Source organism: Anastrepha ludens, chromosome 5 (assembly GCF_028408465.1).
Source record: "Anastrepha ludens isolate Willacy chromosome 5, idAnaLude1.1, whole genome shotgun sequence".
NCBI classification, from domain to species: domain Eukaryota; kingdom Metazoa; phylum Arthropoda; class Insecta; order Diptera; family Tephritidae; genus Anastrepha; species Anastrepha ludens.
Window position 1 is genome coordinate 5,367,774 of NC_071501.1, and position 15,569 is coordinate 5,383,342.

At 35.5% G+C, this 15,569-nt stretch overlaps 1 protein-coding gene across 1 annotated transcript in view; it reads right to left on the reverse strand.

Annotated features, from left to right (window-relative positions):
* Nucleotides 1-15,569, reverse strand: part of LOC128863409 (lachesin) — a 146,832-nt gene that overhangs the window by 49,914 nt on the left and 81,349 nt on the right. The window contains exons 4-6 of the mRNA XM_054102543.1: nucleotides 5,322-5,480; nucleotides 752-880; nucleotides 432-582 (exon numbers count right to left, since the gene is read on the reverse strand). Of these exons, the coding sequence (XP_053958518.1) occupies nucleotides 432-582; nucleotides 752-880; nucleotides 5,322-5,480 (439 nt within the window). The remainder of the gene's footprint in view (nucleotides 1-431; nucleotides 583-751; nucleotides 881-5,321; nucleotides 5,481-15,569) is intronic.

Genomic DNA, 15,569 nt, shown 5'->3' on the forward strand with positions numbered 1-15,569 from the left:
ACAAAAAAATATAAAAGTTTTAAAAAGATCCGGAAATATTTAACCCTAAAGATTTCTATAACAAATCGACTACATATATGTTTGGTTATTTATGCGAGGTGCTCTTCCTATTTGTGGTGTGCGTCTTGATGTTGTTTCACAAGTGGAGGGAACTACATTTCTACGCCGACTCCGAATGGCAACTGATTTTTAAGAGGAGCTGTTTTTGACAGAACAAGTTGAATAAACCTCAAAATGATTATTTTTTTCCAAATTTTTTCAGTTTACTTCCTAAAAATACACGTATTTTTAGAAGAATTGACGATAATGCTCAAAATACTTGGATCTCTTGACAACGATTCACTTATTTTACAAAAATTAGTACCCGATTAAATTGTTACTTTTGTGACTTACTGTACATAATTTTCCAATTAAAATAAATTATTACTCACTTGTACTTTGAAGACTCTGTAATCATCTGATCGTTCTCACGCGTCCAGTAATTCAACGAAGTGGGATTGGCTTCGATGAAACACTCCAGGGTGACATTGAAGTACATGGGAATCCCAACCAGTTGATGGGGAATCCAAACCATAGGGGAAACTGTGAAAAAAATCAAATTAAAATAACTAAAAATATCTTACAACAATTTTCGAAATAGTAAAATGCATGCATTTATAAATTTAAAGCTAATTTAGTTATGCTGCAATGGGTATTGGTACTACCTATTAAAGATACAGATACAAATACATATATACTGCAATTAACTTACAATCAACGCTCACTTTAATGCGCTTCGAGACACTGGGCGGCACACCGTTGGTGGCAATGCACAAATAGGCGCCCATGTGGAGGCGAGAGATGCGCTCCAGCTCCAAAGCCTCGCCGTCCACCTCAACCGCTGAAAGATGCAAGAAGAGTGCGAAGGGTGAAAAAACAGTACAATAGAAAAGCGTAAAATGTATAAATGTGTGGTGAAAGTGAACTGGCTGCATGGATATTGCATTCCTTGGCATATTCAAATAAAAGTTAACTGTTGAATTAGCTGCTTCTAAGAGTTTTTGCATAGGAATGAAGGTATGCCTGAGTGGTTAGCACCGGGCGTATGATTAACAATTGTGGCAAGTGTAGCAATATGTGTTTGTGTTGCATGTTCACATGAGTCTACTAGATGTACGCTGATAACTTTGAAAACTTTCGCCACACCCTGGCCGTGCACACACACATGTGAAGTTGCAAGAGTGGCAAATGCGATAAAAGCTACATGAGTAGTACATTTGTAATAGACAGGCATGGAGCAGCGCACACATACCACTTACACCACACTGTACATATGAATATTGGTGTGTGTGCATCAAAAGTTTGCTAGTGCTTTTGTGGCATACACTTGAAAATGGAAAATGTTCATGCAATGCAACAATTGATGGCCAACTGACAAGTTGTCTCACCACAACAACTGACTTGCGCTGGCAAATTTGTCCATTGTTGCCATAGTTGCAAGTTGTACCTCGAAGTTGTGTAAGTGGCATGCTGACAAAGCTCCAATTGCAATTGTTGCTGATGCTACAGCTGCACTCGATTATGCAAAAGTATATTGCAATTTCTTGTATGGTGCATTTGTGTGTGTGTATGTGTGAGTGTGTAACAGTAGGCATCCAACTTAGAGGCATTGTAGTTTGCTTATTAGTTTTTAATGGAATGAAAACAAAGCAGTTGGCTATTTTGGTTGAGAATGCCTCCGAGGATAGGCGAAATTGATGCACATATTAAGAGTTGGCTAAGAAAACCGAGCTTATTTGGATATTTGCGCGTTTCCAGTAGAACAGATCAAACTTGTAAATTTTTTTAGGTGTGTAGTTTTGCCTTCGTTGTTTTTTCGCCCAAAAAATTTAAAGCGATATTTCAAACAAGCAGGGCTGCCACCGTAGTCGAGTGGGTTGATGCATGACTACCATTAGGAAGTACACAGTTTATGAAACACCAAATAATAGAACACGTTTTTCCATAGCCCTGGGAATGGAGTACAAATTGAAACAACAACGAGAAACCTGAACATTTTCAATGAAGACAATATACCTCTGAAAGTAAGGCAAGCCTCGCAATTCGGCGCACCAAAATTGATTTCTTAAACTGAATTATATTTACAAAAAGTTTGTAAGGCAATATACCAAATAATTTCCTTGGACAGATTGCTCCTAAAATTCAGTACTTAAAAAACAAAGTATAATAATTATTTTTTTATTAGTTAATACATAGAGAAAACCTAGCCAAGATCATAATTAAACAATTTGAGCTCAAAGGTGACTTACGGTGGTGCTCATGCCATTGTTTTTAGATACACATCAACCGCAAAAATTGAAAGTTTGCATTTCATCGAGTTAAGAATGGATAAAACATATGTCGACGCTTTCAAAACAAAACTTCATGAAAGTAAATTTTAATTGGGAATCACCAACCACACAATGTAAAAGAAAGGGATATATATATAAATAATATAATTGGCGCTTACACACTTTTTGGGTGTTTAACCGAGCTCCTCCTCGTATTTGTGGCGTGCGTCTTGATGTTGTTCCACAAATGGAGGGACCTACAGTTTTAAGCCGATTCGGAACGGCAGATATTTTTATGAGGAGTTTTTTCAAGGCAGAAATTCACTCGGCGGTTTGCCATTGCCTGCCGAGGGGCGACCGCTATTAGAAAAATGTTTTTCTTCAGATTGGTGTTTCCCGGAGAGCCCACGTTATCCGAATTCGAAATGGGAGTAACGCACCAACACATTCAGCTGCAGCATCGCCACCCCAAGCTTAGGTCGAATATTTTTAAACAGGTGATTTCATGAAGGGAGATTTTTTTGGAAAATTTTTAGGGAGTCAATTTTTCTGCTTATTATGGATTAGTACAGGTTAGCGCTTGATTCGCTCCAAAGTTTGATTATGGTCAGATTGAGCTTACGGAAAATCTGCGATTCATGAAGAATTTTATTTCTTCTAAAATGCTAAAAAATTTAATGTCAAAAATAATAACAGATATGATCAGTGTGACATATTATATTGCTTAACAAATGGATTTTCATATGCGCTAATCAAATGTCTAATTTTTGGGACTTTGGTAATTGTTTAGGGGAGTATGTACTTTTTGCGTGATTGGTAACACTGTGTTATGTAGATTTTGGGACTTATTATAGAACTAAATATTAGAATGGCGCTAATAGCATCCCGAAACACAGGTCAGATTAATGCAATAACCAGCGGGATGCTGTCATGCAAAGAGGTCAACCAAATAAATTTTATTTTAATTTTTACAGTAAATTGCATTAGTGACTGATTTTCACTTTGTGCCTTATAAAGGGTGGTTAAATTTCAAGGGCCGATGTTGAATGTGGACCACACATAAACGTCAACGACACCGTTGGGATTTTTTCTTTGGCGTTATTTGAAAGAAAAGGTGTACGTCGATAAGGCAGCAACAACTTAAGAGTTAAGGATGATATAATCCGGCACATTAACGGCATAGAACCTCAATTATACCTCAGCGTCAACGAAAATTTGGACCATCGGATGGAGGTGTGCCGTCGAGGCCATTTGGTCGATATTTCGTTACATACGTAATTGAGCCATACCAGTATTATCATAATAAGGAGAAATGACAGTAATTTTTTAAAAAATTGTATTTTATTCAAAATCAACTCCGGCCCTTGAAACTTAACCACCCTTTATGTCAATTGTTTATGAAACTGGAGTCTGAATGCGATATTTTGCTATTTATTTCATTTGAATTTGTTTTATTAATAATTACACTGAGCTCAGTCCAATCCATAAAAAGAGTGATTTTACAATCTGGTCGTCTAAATATCATGTATTAGATTCTAGCGAGTGTATTGTGTGAAAGGCTGAAGCCCACCATAAACTAACTAATTGAACTTTATTAGCTTAAACCTGGAAAATACAATACGCCAAATCTTGGAGAAGACCCGTGAGAAGAGAATCGACATACACCATCTTTTTGTCGGCTATAAAGCTGAATTTGAGAGCACGAAAAGAAATTTCCTATATGCAATTTCCTCACTAAACTAATATGGCCATGCAAAATCACGTTAAAGAATGTTAATTTTATTTTTCATTTTACTACGAGTTATTCAGCTTACATTTATAACAATTCAGTAAGATAAGAAAAAAGTGGAAATGGTAATTTTTACAAAAACAAAAAAAATAATGCGCACATATGTGGCCATTTACCGTAGAGTTCATTTATGAACGGAAAGATTTCAATAAACCTAAACGTACACATATGTGCCGATGTCCCTGAAGAGGTTAAGGAAGAAACTCACCAACCCGTTTGATACCAAACGAGGGCTCGGACAAATTGACTCGCTGCCGTGTGAACTCTTTAACCTGATGTTGGAGAGGATCGTACGAGCCGCAGACTTAAATCGCTAAGGCACAATTTTTTATAAGAGCGTACAATTGTTGGCGTATGCCGCGCTGTTTGTTCTACCTTTTCTAAACTGGAGAAAGAAGCAAAGCGAATGTCTCTGTTGATGAAAAAATTTCACCTTATTGCATATTGGAAAATGAATAAAAAAATATAAATAAAAATTTATTTCAACTGTTTTGTATTTATTTGGTCAAACGCGACAAAAAGGTATGACGAAGTTCTGTGACCGTGTTGACTTACTGCCATTTATTGAAAAGTACTATTGAAATAATTTAAGACGATATAATTTTGTAATATCTAATAAAGATTAGAAAAACTTCTTTTTTTCTTTTGTGGCTTCCACAAACATGAATCTAAAGCGCTTTTGAAGTCTACCGCACAGTGTACCTCATTATTCAAGTGCTTTAAACTTAATATATTTTGGCGCAAAATGTGGTATTACAGCCTTAATAAGCTTTTCAACCCCAATTCGCAATGCTCTTCCCTCTCATATTAAATATTGAAAATAAAAATCCCCGATCGCGCAAAAAAGCTTCTGGTGCTGTAAAAAATTACCATCATTACAACTTTCCACCTACATTTGGTTGTAAAATCTGAACTCAAACCAACCTAAATAATTTAATTGCCACCAAAAGTCACAAGAGATAGCATTTTTCTGCTTCTCGCCCTCCTCCCACTTACCCACAATAGCCCTAACTATCGTTTGAAGTGCCATAATAATACAACACCAGACAACCAACAGCTAACCGCACAACAACAAAAGCCAGCGCAACTGTAAAAGCAATAAAATTTTGCAAAGTCACATAGGAATTGCGGAGCAAAGCAGTAAAATGGTGGCACTTTTAAAGTGCCATGACAATTACGTTTCTTGGCTACTTATTTGCCCATAAGTATTTACTCGTACTTACCTTCCATCGTTTTGTTGATTACAATTTTATTGCCATCATCTCGTTTCCATCTAATTGATGGCTCCGGGCTACCTTTCGCCTTGCACCGCAACGTCACATTGTCACCTTCGCGCACAATGACGTCACTGGAGGTGAGGGCATCATCGATGTTGGGCGGAACTGCAAAATAAGAGAAAGAAAGAAAGGGTGAGATAGGAGAAAGGTAAGTAAAAAGTAAGTGGTTGATAAAAATTCAAAAGAAATGGGAAAATAATTTTATTGTTGTTACTATCAAAGAAGAGCAGCAAAAAATGTTTTGATGAATAAAAAATATGCAAATATATAAGTAACACAGTTCATTTTATTCATAAAGCTATGGACAAGATGCTCCAATTTTGTTAAGAGAAATTTTTTAACGCAAAGACTAAGTTAGGGGCACGAAAAAAAATAGGGAAGTAAAAAATAATAAGATATACTTTTTATATATTAAAAATGTGAAAGTCTGTTCGTTTGTTATTTTATTTATTTGTTTGTAGTTCACATTTAGTCAGCGTCAAAATAAAGTCTATATCACATATTGAAAATATTTGAATAGTTTTTTATTCATTTATTTTGTAATTTAAGTTACTATTTTTTATAAAAACATAGTTTACACGGCGGCCGCCTGGGTTGGTGTATGTCTACCATTCGGGAGTGCGTAGATTCGAACCTCAGTGCATGAAACATCAAAGGATAGAAAAAAAATTCTAATAGCCGTCGCCCCTCGGCAGGCAATAGCAAACCTCTGAGTATATTTCTGTCATGAAAAAGTTCCACATAAAAAAATATCTGTCGTTTGGAATCGGCTTAAAACTGTAGATCCCTCCATTTGTGGAACAACATACATACGTCACATAAAGGACGAGGAGCTCGGCTAAACACCTAACAGAAGTGTATACGCCAATTTTTTATTTTTTTATAGTTCGTACTACAACAAGAACCATATAAAACAAAACTTCGAACTTTGTATAAAATTTGTAAAAATTCGGCAAATTTTCATTAAATTTAAAATATTTTACTCAGAATTTTGTGAAAAATTTTTGTTTTATAGATCATAAATTTTGGTCTTTAGCATTTTCTCCCAATACCGTCAGTGGGAAAAATGTCACAAATCAACACAATTTTTGAACCACTTGAAACTTGCACCATGTTGCACTAGGAAGTACATGTTTATAAAAAAATAATTCAAATTACAAAATAAATAAATAGTCGAATTATAGAGCAAATAAAACAAAATACAAATCTTGGACGAAAACTCGTGCTGAGATAATTTTCTTTCGGAAGGAACTCGGACTATAGCCACTGCTATTATTTTGACCAGAGTTATATATCTTTTGGCCTCATAAAAATCTAAATCATTCGTTTTTTATGGAGGTTTTGTTACTCTTACTTCAACAATAATCTTCCAGTAAAATCCAAAAACCCGCTTTTTGTTATTTCTAAAAATTCGGACTTTAACGCAAGCCTTGAAAATATTTGCGTAATTTCTTTTCTTTCACAAAAAATAAAAAAATAATGGCTTTATTACAAAAAAATATGGTTAGGAATAAAGCAGATTTGAGAATATTTGCCATATCTTTCTAAGCAGCAGGTCTGGGTATGAAGAGGATGTACAGCAACAAACAACATCGCTATGGCAAACGAATAAAAATATCAAACCCCCGAGGTTGCTGGCACATAAAACTAGACAAAAGGAAGTTATGCAACTAAAAAAAAAAACACAGAAACTGGACCACCAAAAAATTTATTTGAAATTAAAATGAGAAGACTAAAAAGACTTCAGCTTGAACAATGTGGAGGAAGGCTCGCTTGGACTTGCCACAAATAACTTCACAATTTTCCGCTTAAGCAATCCTACATACTGAGTTACGCATGCATATATATTACAACCATACTTTTACAACATTTTTATACACATTTTCTCATTCTTCAACTTCGTATTGTATTTTTCGTATCTTAAGAACGCTTTGACTTTCTTCCGAAACTTCTTTAGAGTTGAGACTGACCTTTCTTATACTCTAACATCCCATCCATGTCTACATACATTTTTCTATTATTTTGGCTACATCTCAGACTCGACAACAATTGAAAATATCATGAAAATTTCCTTTGTAGACATAATTTCCATTGCTGGACGAATTTATTCCTTTTACATTTCCGTTTTGCGCTTTTTTCTGCCGTCGTGTCTTTTGGCAGCCTGCTATGGTAAATTCAGCCAGGCGCGCCTGATGAGCTGCTTCCAAATAGAAACTTCACATTGCACAAATATTTTCATGATTCTTTAGAGCGCTTTTATATTTTTTTTAATAGTCGCTCATAGTTTTGAGTACCTTAAGCGATGAGTATTGCTTTATGTACTTGTTGATGCGATTTTTAAAGTACTCGTAATATTAAAGTTTTAGTATTTAGTAAAGTGCCTGGTATTAATGATCATGAAATATGTTTGATGGCTTGTAAGAGTCGCACATAATAATAATAGTGGAGTGATATACATATTTGGTCGCAGAATCTCTTATATATGTATGTACAGAACTTGTTGCACAAACAAAAGGACTTGAAATTTTATGCCACTCGCGAATAAAAGGTGATTTATGATAAATTTTTTTATTGAAAATAAAAAAAAATTAACTCTGTTTCTGCCATTATTTATATTAGAAAATTTATAATATCAAATTTATATGTAAGTATTCGAAGAGTTGCACTTTCATCCAAGGTTTTCCTCATAATTAATTGCAGTAAATTGCAACTATTTCCTGTATCAGATATGAATAAAGAAGTTGACGATAAGATTTTCTGTTCAAATGAAGAGGCCATCGATTAATCAAACGTCTATTATGATGGTCCCTAGAAATCGAATAGAAGGTAATCGGAAAACATAAAAAAATGTCGACGAAGTGTAGCGCACTGCAAAGATATTATGTTGAAAAATTAAACTCTTCGCTTTATTTGGTTTTAGTTTCTATTATTTTATTTGATTTTTTTTTTTTTTGATTTTAATTTTTCAATTTTTATTTATTGGGAGGCTGAATTAGTTTTAAAGGTGACACACAGATGGCGCTATTTATCACTTTATCGCGTTGGCAATACTGAATATATATTCATGACAAAGCCTCATCCCTAGGCTTTGTTTATCAGTATCTGTCATTTCGCTGAAGTATAAACAACGCAGTGTTTTCGTGCTCCGAGTATGTCAACTATCGTGCCGTCGAAACGCAATTTGCGGGAAGCTTTGCTTTTCTGCTTCAATTTGAAAAAAAATACAGCTCAAGCCCGTGAATTGCTGCAGGAGGCCTACCCAGACCATACTCCGTCGATTTCAACATGTGAGTACTGGTTTCGACGATTCAAAAGTGGTGATTTTCACACCGAAGACAAGGAGCGTCTTGGCCAGCCCAAAAAGTTCGAGGACGCGGAATTGGGGGAATTGGTAAACGAGGACTCGTGCCAAACCCAAGAAGAGCTTGCTGAATCATTGGGCGTTGATAAATCAACCGTTTGTAAGCGTCTAAAAGCGATGGGAATGATCCAAAAGCAAGGACATTGGGTCCCGTACGAGTTGAAGCTGCGCGACGTCGAACGGCGACTTTTTACGTGCGAATTACTGATCGAGCGACAAAATCGGAAGGGTTTTTTGCATCGGGTGGTGACTGGCGACGAAAAATGGATCCACTTCGATAACTCAAAACGCAAAAAATCATGGGGTTTGCCCGGCCACGCATCAACGTCGACGGCCAAGCAGAATATTCACGGCAAGAAAATCATGCTCTGCATTTGGTGGGATCAGGTCGGCGTCGTATATTTTGAGCTGCTCCAACCGGGCGAAACAATCACGGGGGATCGTCACCGACTGCAATTGATGCGTTTAAGCCGGGCATTGAAAGAAAAACGGCCGGAAACGGTAAAAAGGCACGACAAGGTTATTTTGTAACATGACAACGCTCGGCCGCATGTTGCTCAACCTGTCAAAAAATACCTTGGAACGCTTGGCTGGGAAGTGTTACCCCACCCGCCGTATAGTCCAGACATAGCTCCCTCCGATTATCATTTGTTCCGGCATATGAGTCTCGATTTGGCGGACCAGCGGTTCTCCTCGTACGAGGCTACCAAAATATGGGTTGAGTCATGGATAGCGAAGCAGCCAAAAAAACCTTTAAAACTAATTCAACCTCCCAATAAATTTTTGCTTGTTGTTGTTGTTTTTTTGTATTGTACTTTATTTTTTGTTCATTTTAATGGACTATGAATAAGTTCGTGCGGTTTTTTTTCGAAATTTGAAACTTTATTGACGTAAAATGGTTACAAATTTAATATTCAAAATATTGTCCATCGCTTACTACTACTTTTTCCCATCTTTCTGGCAATTCACGGATTCCCTTTGTGAAAAATTCGGTCGGTTTTGCCGCAATCCACGAATCGATCCATTTTTTGACTTCATCGTAATTACGGAAGTGCTGGTCAGCCAGGCCATGTTGCATCGATCGGAAGAGATAGTAATCGGATGGCGCAAGGTCTGGACTATACGGCGGGTGGGGTAGGACATCCCATTTGAGCGTTTCTAAGTATGTTTTGACCACTTGTGCAACATGTGGCCGAGCATTGTCATGTTGCAAAATAACTTTGTCGTGTCTATCGGTGTATTGCGGCCGTTTTTCTCGCAGTGCTCGGCTCAAACGCATCAATTGTCGTCGGTAGACATCCCCCGTAATCGTTTCATTCGGTTTCAGTAGCTCATAATACACAACACCCAGCTGGTCCCACCAGATACACAGCATAACCTTCAGGCCATGAATATTCTGCGCCGACGTCGATGTTGAAGCATGGCCAGGGTATCCATACGTTGCCCGACGTTTTGGATTGTCGTAATGGACCCACTTTTCATCGCCAGTCACAATTCGATGCAAAAAACCCTTTCTTTTGTGCCGTTGAAGCAGTTGTTCGCATGCCATAAAACGGCGTTCAACGTCTCTTGGCTTCAATTCATACGGCACCCAATGGCCTACCTTTCGGATCATTCCCATGGCTTTTAAACGTTTGGAAATGGTTGATTGATCAACTCCCAAAGTTTTTGCAACCTCTTCTTGCGTTTGAGCCGGATCTTGATCGAGCAATTCCTCCAATTCGGTATCCATGAACTTTGGCGGCGCACCCTCGCGTTCTTCGTCTTCCAAGCCAAAATCACCACTTTTAAAGCGTGCAAACCACTTCTGGCACGTTCGCTCAGATAGAGCATGCTCACCATAAACTTCCACCAAGATACGATGACTTTCGGCTGCTTTTTTCTTCATATTAAAATAATGAAGAAGAATTCCCCACAAAAACACATTATTTGGCACGAAATTCGACATTTTCAAGTGTGGTAAAAATATTGTTGTTTACGCTTCAAATAAAAAACTTATACTGACGTTTGTGCCTTACGACAGTAGCTCTCCAATGAATGTTTGGAAATGTGGATCGATGGAATAATAATCAAGTTACGCCATCTGTTGTAAAACCGCACGAACTTATTCATAGTCCTATTATTTTATTATTCTTTTTATTTATTATTATTTTATTTTATTTTATTATTTCACTTGATTTTATTTAAACTTGTTTTATTTCCTTCTTATTATTTCATATCAATTAATATCATTTGTTTTTTTTTTTTAATTTTATTTTGTTTTATTTTATTTTATTTTATTTTATTTTATTTTTGAGCTTAATCCATCTCGGCTATTGCCGGAGATTACACATCCCGGATAAAATTTTCAAGGGATTGTGCTCTGGTGGAGCGTAGTCCAAGTTCTACGCCCATGCGATTACTATTGTTTAAATATTTAATATCTACGAACTATTGCCCATGAGTCCAGTATGGTCGACTTCTGCATGTTTTCTAAGAAGTGTTGGCGGTCATACTTCTTCAAGTTTTTTATTAAATGCTTAGGCACTAATCCAGTGGAAGATATAATTATTGGTACTATATTAACTTTCCTCGCTTTGTACATCCGTTTAAGTTCTATGATCAAAGCTGCATACTTCGATACTTTGATGGAGTATGTGCTTTGGATGTTGCGATTAAGGGGCACCGCTATATCGATTACTTCGATCGTTTTATTTGTCTTGTCGAACAAGATAATGTCAGGTTTGTTGGCAGCTGCTGTTTTATCTGTGGATATAAATCTATCCCAGTACAGTTTAAAACTCGCATTTTCCAATATTGCCTTTGGTTCATATTTAAAATACAAGACTTCTGCTTGTAAGAGACCGTGTTTTATCGCAAGTTGTTAGTGGAGGATCTTTGTTATATTGTTATGTCTCATGACATATGCACGGGGTGCAAGTACGCTACATCCAGCAATTACATGGTCGATTGTTTCGCCGTAAATGCCGCACCTTCGGCACCTATCTTCTATTGCCTCGCCATGTATTGACTTTCGGAAATTTCTTGTTCGAATAACTTGGTCCTGGATAGCGATTGCGAAACCATCTGCTACAGAAAATAGTTTTCCTCTTTTCAACCATAAATTGGATGATTGTGCGTCTGTCCATTCCATTTCGAGATCATGGGGATGGGAATGGGCACCGTGAATTTTATTTTATTTTATTTTATTTTATTTTAATTTATTTAATCTTATTTTATTTATGTATTATTTTAGATACTGATATAAAATTTATTTCATTATTTTTATTTTCCTTTAATTTTTGACTTTTTGTTTTTGTTTTTTTTTTATATTTTTTTTACTGTTACTGTTTTACTGTTATTTCATTTTATTTTATTTTTTTAATTTATTATATTTATTTATTTTAATTTGTTTTAATTTATTTAAATTTATTTTATTTTATTAATTGTATTTTACTTATTTATTAATTTATATCTTTTCATTGGTTTGTTTTGTTTAATTTATTTCATGTCATTTTATTTTATTTTTTTTTTTACTTTACTTACATTTTTTTATTACTTTATTTCAATTTATTTAAATTTATTTAATTTTGCATTATTTCATTTTATATATATTTTTTTCGTTTTTATATTGCTTTGATTTTTATTTCCATTTTTTTATTTCACTTTATTTCATTTCAATTTATTTTACTTTGTCATCTTTTGTTTATTTATTATTTTACATAATTTTTTTTTTAGTATTTTATTTTATTCTTATCATTTTATATTCTTTATTTTATTTTTTATTAATTAATGTCAGTTTATTATATTTTTATTACTTCATATCACTTTATATTAATTTTTTTATACTATAGTTTAATTTTTATTTCCATTTTCGTGTATTTTGCTTTATTTTATTTATATTTATTTTATTTTCTTTTCTTTTATTTATAATATTCATTATTTTATGTTATTTAGTGTTTTTACCTTTATTTGTGTTATTTTTTAGTTTATTATGGTATTTTATTTTATTTTTCAGAGTATTTCTCTGAGCCCAACTTCCTTAAGAAATTTTAATATCTGCCCTTTTTATTAAGTTTTATTTCCTGCTCTGGTAAAATATGTTTACCCAGCTGTTTGTCTCGCTTAGGTGTCAGCGTTGGGTGCGATGTCAACGCATGTTTGGCGGTTTCATCTTCCTCCCTATGGCTCCTGCAGATTCCTTTGGTGTATATATCCAGTTTAGATTTATTTTATTTTATGTTATTTATTATATTATGTTGACTTTATTATTTTGTTAAGTTTTTGTTAAAAAACCTTAGAGATATATAAGTATGTACATATACATTTTTACTCTACTGGCTTGAAAAGTTTCCTTGAAAGCTCAAATTTCTTAGCATCTTAGCCACTTGAAAAAATAGAGCTTAAGTAAATTAATAGTTTTGTCCATTTCCTTTAAGAAATTCTAAAAAAGCCATATTTTAATGTAGTATAAAACTGCTTTCTATTTATTTATTTATATTTTTTTTTATCGGCAAAACACCCAAAAATGGTGAAAGCGTTAATTATATTACAGGAAAAAAAAATATTTATATCTTTAATTTTTATTTAAAATATATGAACAAATTATATTGCTTAACCAAGCCCCTCGAATTTTTGTACAATATTTCCTCTTCCTCTCTTTTCTATTTGTCATTTCTTTCTAAAGCTGGAGCCATAGCATTTGTTTACCGGAAATAAATATGACTATGTAATGGAAAAAGTTCCTGTTTCTATTAGAAGCAAACAATTTTACTTGCAATAATAACAAGAAGTCCAAATAAAGGCCAGCAGTGTGTGTGTGTGTGCATATATATGTATGTGTACTATACGCGCATGTTTCTGACTCTCTATTTTATGCCACACCTCCGCACAACACTTGGCTACCGAAGTGTACGTATGACTGCCAGTAACACGGCTATCAAATTGAAATCGACAACCGACCATCAATATAATCCAAAACAAAAACAAAAAAAAAACAAACAACAACAGCAGCAAAGTACTTAAAAGCCAGTAACTGAAGTCGCCTTTGTTACCCGTACTTACATGTTTGTTTGTGTGCTGGCACGCAAATGTGTGCATCTGATGTGTAGGTGTGTGTTTGTGGCTAAAAAGTTTTCCCAAACGAGAAATCTAAATTTTAGCCAAATCGAACTTCGTTTTCACACTTTGGTTTTGCATTTGAAATGGCAGCAAATCTGCCGAATGCAAATCGCAGCCATTCAATGGACCTGCACAAAATGCCAACTGGACGCAATACGCATAAACATACTAAGTGATGCATACAAACAGACAATCACACACACACACATGCAAATAAAAGCTACTCAATTGAAATTGAAATTTGCAATGCATTGAATTTTGAGACGAGTTTTTCCTTTGGGATGAAAAGAGTGGCGCCTGTGCAGGACTTGGCCACGGACGGAGTGGAGTTGGCCATTTTGTGTATGCAATTCTTCGCTCAATAGCTTGGTTTGTTGCTCTAACTTCTATCTTGCCGCACTCTTAGTACCTGTCATTTCCACAGGCTGACAGCCATGACAATATTTTCTTTTATGCTGCTGATTTTTACCCAATATTCCCATTGTAATCAAAAGTTATAGCATGAACGAATTTTTTCTCGGCGGTATTTCGTTATGCAGTTTCTACGCTTCTATACATTTACACTTGCCTCAGCTACATAAGTACCCAATTTAGTAGTAGGCACCCTAGTAATACTAAACTGTTTGCCAACTTTTGGCTTTTACTGCACTTTTGCACACCCTGTGCAGCGGCTATTGCCATTCTAACTGTTATTTTTATGCTCATTTTTATTGTTTTTGTAAAACCATTGTATGCGAGTGTGTGTCAGAGTTAACAGCGCTGTGCATTTGTGCTGGTATGACACGTTTTATAAGCTACTGTAATATATTTTTCAATGTACTCACTTATGGGCACGTACCGTGAGGCAAGCACACATATAACGGTTAAATGCGAAAATGCATTTAGCCAGAGAGAGAGAGACCATTCAGAGCACACAAAAAAAGAAACAATATATGGAGGGCCTTTGTGCTGCATATCCTGTGACTAAAATGCTTGCAGAGTGCAACCCTTTTAATGCAGATGCGTGAGAGATGTGGAGTGGATGTCTGACAGTTTCCGACTTTCTTCCGTCATGCAAAACTCATCGTGAATCGCTCACGCTCTGCACGTCTCGCAGTAAGAAGATTGATTTCCTCAAAAGAGTCCCAAAGGTATGCATTTCAAATAGAGAAACCCCCTTACTATTTTGTCATACGCATGCTATGGTAGTCACATCTGCGTTTTTTGGCGATTTTCCAAATTTAGCCTAACTCGAACTAATGTTGTAACTTCTCTTGAATCATAGTTCATTGATAATCTCTTGAGTTTAGATCTGCTTTAAGTTAGTTTCTTCGAAAACATCTCTGGCTGTGCTGCAATTACTAAGTTTTTCCACACCGTACCTGCTTCGGAATGATTTGCTAATCAAGAGCTGACGGGAAGCAAGCGCTATGCTTAACTCTTCCAAGCTAGTAAAAGTGGTACAGCAATAACATTTCATGAAAGCTCATCTGCCATGTCGCAATTGGTTAAATTACAGTACCTCACCAGATGAACAGTGAACTTTTTTCCCATTGCATTAAAAAATCAGTACCAGTTTGCTATTTCTTCTTCTTCTTCCCCTTGATTGGTGTAATAACCGCATACGCGATTTTGGCCGAGTTTCACAAAGCGCGCCAGTCGTTTCTTTCTCGTGCTAACCGGCGCCAATTGGAAACACCAAGTGAAGCCAAGTCCTTCTCCACCTGGTCTTTCCAACGCAGAGGAGACCTTCA